The sequence below is a fragment of the Mya arenaria genome, chromosome 8 (genome assembly GCF_026914265.1).
Source record: "Mya arenaria isolate MELC-2E11 chromosome 8, ASM2691426v1".
Lineage (NCBI taxonomy): Eukaryota > Metazoa > Mollusca > Bivalvia > Myida > Myidae > Mya > Mya arenaria.
The window spans coordinates 44,009,682-44,011,459 of record NC_069129.1 but is presented as its reverse complement, the minus strand read 5'-3'; the positions used below and the strand labels follow the sequence as shown (position 1 = coordinate 44,011,459).

At 37.2% G+C, this 1,778-nt stretch overlaps 1 protein-coding gene across 1 annotated transcript; it reads right to left on the bottom strand.

Annotated features, from left to right (window-relative positions):
• Window positions 1–542: 542 nt before the first annotated feature.
• Window positions 543–1,463, bottom strand: LOC128244224 (growth hormone secretagogue receptor type 1-like). The gene has a single exon (XM_052962242.1). The coding sequence runs from the start codon at window positions 1,461–1,463 to the stop codon at window positions 543–545; it is 921 nt and encodes a 306-aa protein (XP_052818202.1).
• Window positions 1,464–1,778: the final 315 nt, after the last annotated feature.

Sequence of the window (1,778 nt, the reverse complement as noted above, 5' to 3'; positions counted from 1 at the left end):
AATGATTGGTGAATGCTAAAAGATTTACTGTGGTCGACTATAGTCTCATAAGGTAGAAATACCTCGGTTTATGCTCATTTCTTTCAAATTCACCTCGATACTCTTCATAAGAACAATTGTTTTTGATATTTATTCATCCTTTTTGGAATATTCAAACAATGTTATTGATTGTGGTAAATCTTATCTGTGAGAAAGAGTGCATCTTCAAGTAAACAAACACCTCGTTTTCTTGATGTTAACAATTCACCCAGAGAAAGGCTACTTTGCCATGCAAACTTCGGTATTGAATGGTTTCCTTCTTAACTACGGCATAACAAGTCATCCAACGAAAGGTTTGTTTGCCATCTTCATTAATCTAAACGAAAGTCGGTGCCACTGTTTGACGAAATATAATATCTTAGTTTAAGCTACATGTGTTTAATTGCAATGTTTCATCGAATTTAACAACCTATTTCTTTTATGTGTTATCGAACATTTTAACAAGAATCAACTCTTCTATTTTCAAAATTACACATTTAGCTGAACACTTTTGAGCTTCACAACTAGACTTCTACAGCGTCATCAGTTTTGGAAGAGTTCAATTTAAACAATCGGAGACTTCCACCCGAGGATCTGTTTGACAGATTGCTGAACCGATTGAAGAGTTCTGATGTATTACAGGCACACACCATAGAACGCACTTGACCCCGAAATTTCTTCCCCGTAGCACAAAAAAGAAAGAAGTTAATACTGTGATTGGTGTACATCAACATTTCAGAAATCGTGTCAATCAGCTTTCGTTTCACTAGAGGTTCAATTTCTCTTGGAGTTTCCGTCACAGAGATATAGATAATATAAATATTCATTGGAAGTGTAGTTACTAGAAATGTGAACGAGACCGCTAACAGCATCCAGGTTATTCTTCGGCTGACTTCCCTGTGACCTTGTCTCTGGTGAATTTGTTTTCCTAAACGTCCAGCTGAAAACGTGTGCTGGCGAAGCATCATTCGAGCATTCTTTGCACTAATCACATTTCGAATGATGGTTAGATTCAACACGAAAATAAACACAAATGGGAAGAAGGCATACAGAGCAGCGTCGACCCACGGCCAGACATGTTCCACGAGATATTTGAAGTTTTCTTTGGCTTTACACTCCGCTACAGCTGTGTTATTTCCGTACGTATAATGTAAATCCACTGACCATAAGAAATGAAAATTTAAGCTTGTGAACAGCACAATAATGCTTGTTATTCCAATTTTAGCGTACTTTGCATTACAAATTCGTGGCGCTTTTAGTGGAAATAACACAACGATGGTTCTTTCAATCGTAACAGCAACAATCAGCCACACTGACACCTCGCTGCACATATATCCGAGGAATACTGCTGCTTTGCAAAACACTCTGTTCACTTCTTCGACGTTAATCAGGAATTGTGCTATCCACAGTTTCAATAATCCAATGTAGAGAACCAGAAGATCCATTATGGCCAACACGCTAAGATAGCTGTATGTGGGTGCCTTTCTCGTGTTTTTCATGAGAATAATAAACGAAAACAAGTTACCAAATGTCCCTACTACTAATAGTAAAGGCGGGACATACCGGAGTATCATTTTATGAGCTACATATTCCGGATATGTCATTAAATATCCCTCTAAAGACATAGTGAAAGTAAAACTATAACAGCAATAAATATTAAATTGATTCGTTTTAGCTAATGGACGTGAGCTGTTGTGCACTGTATGGTCAACGACAATCTGAAATAAACAAAATGGTTGGATATAATGGCTATCAAACAT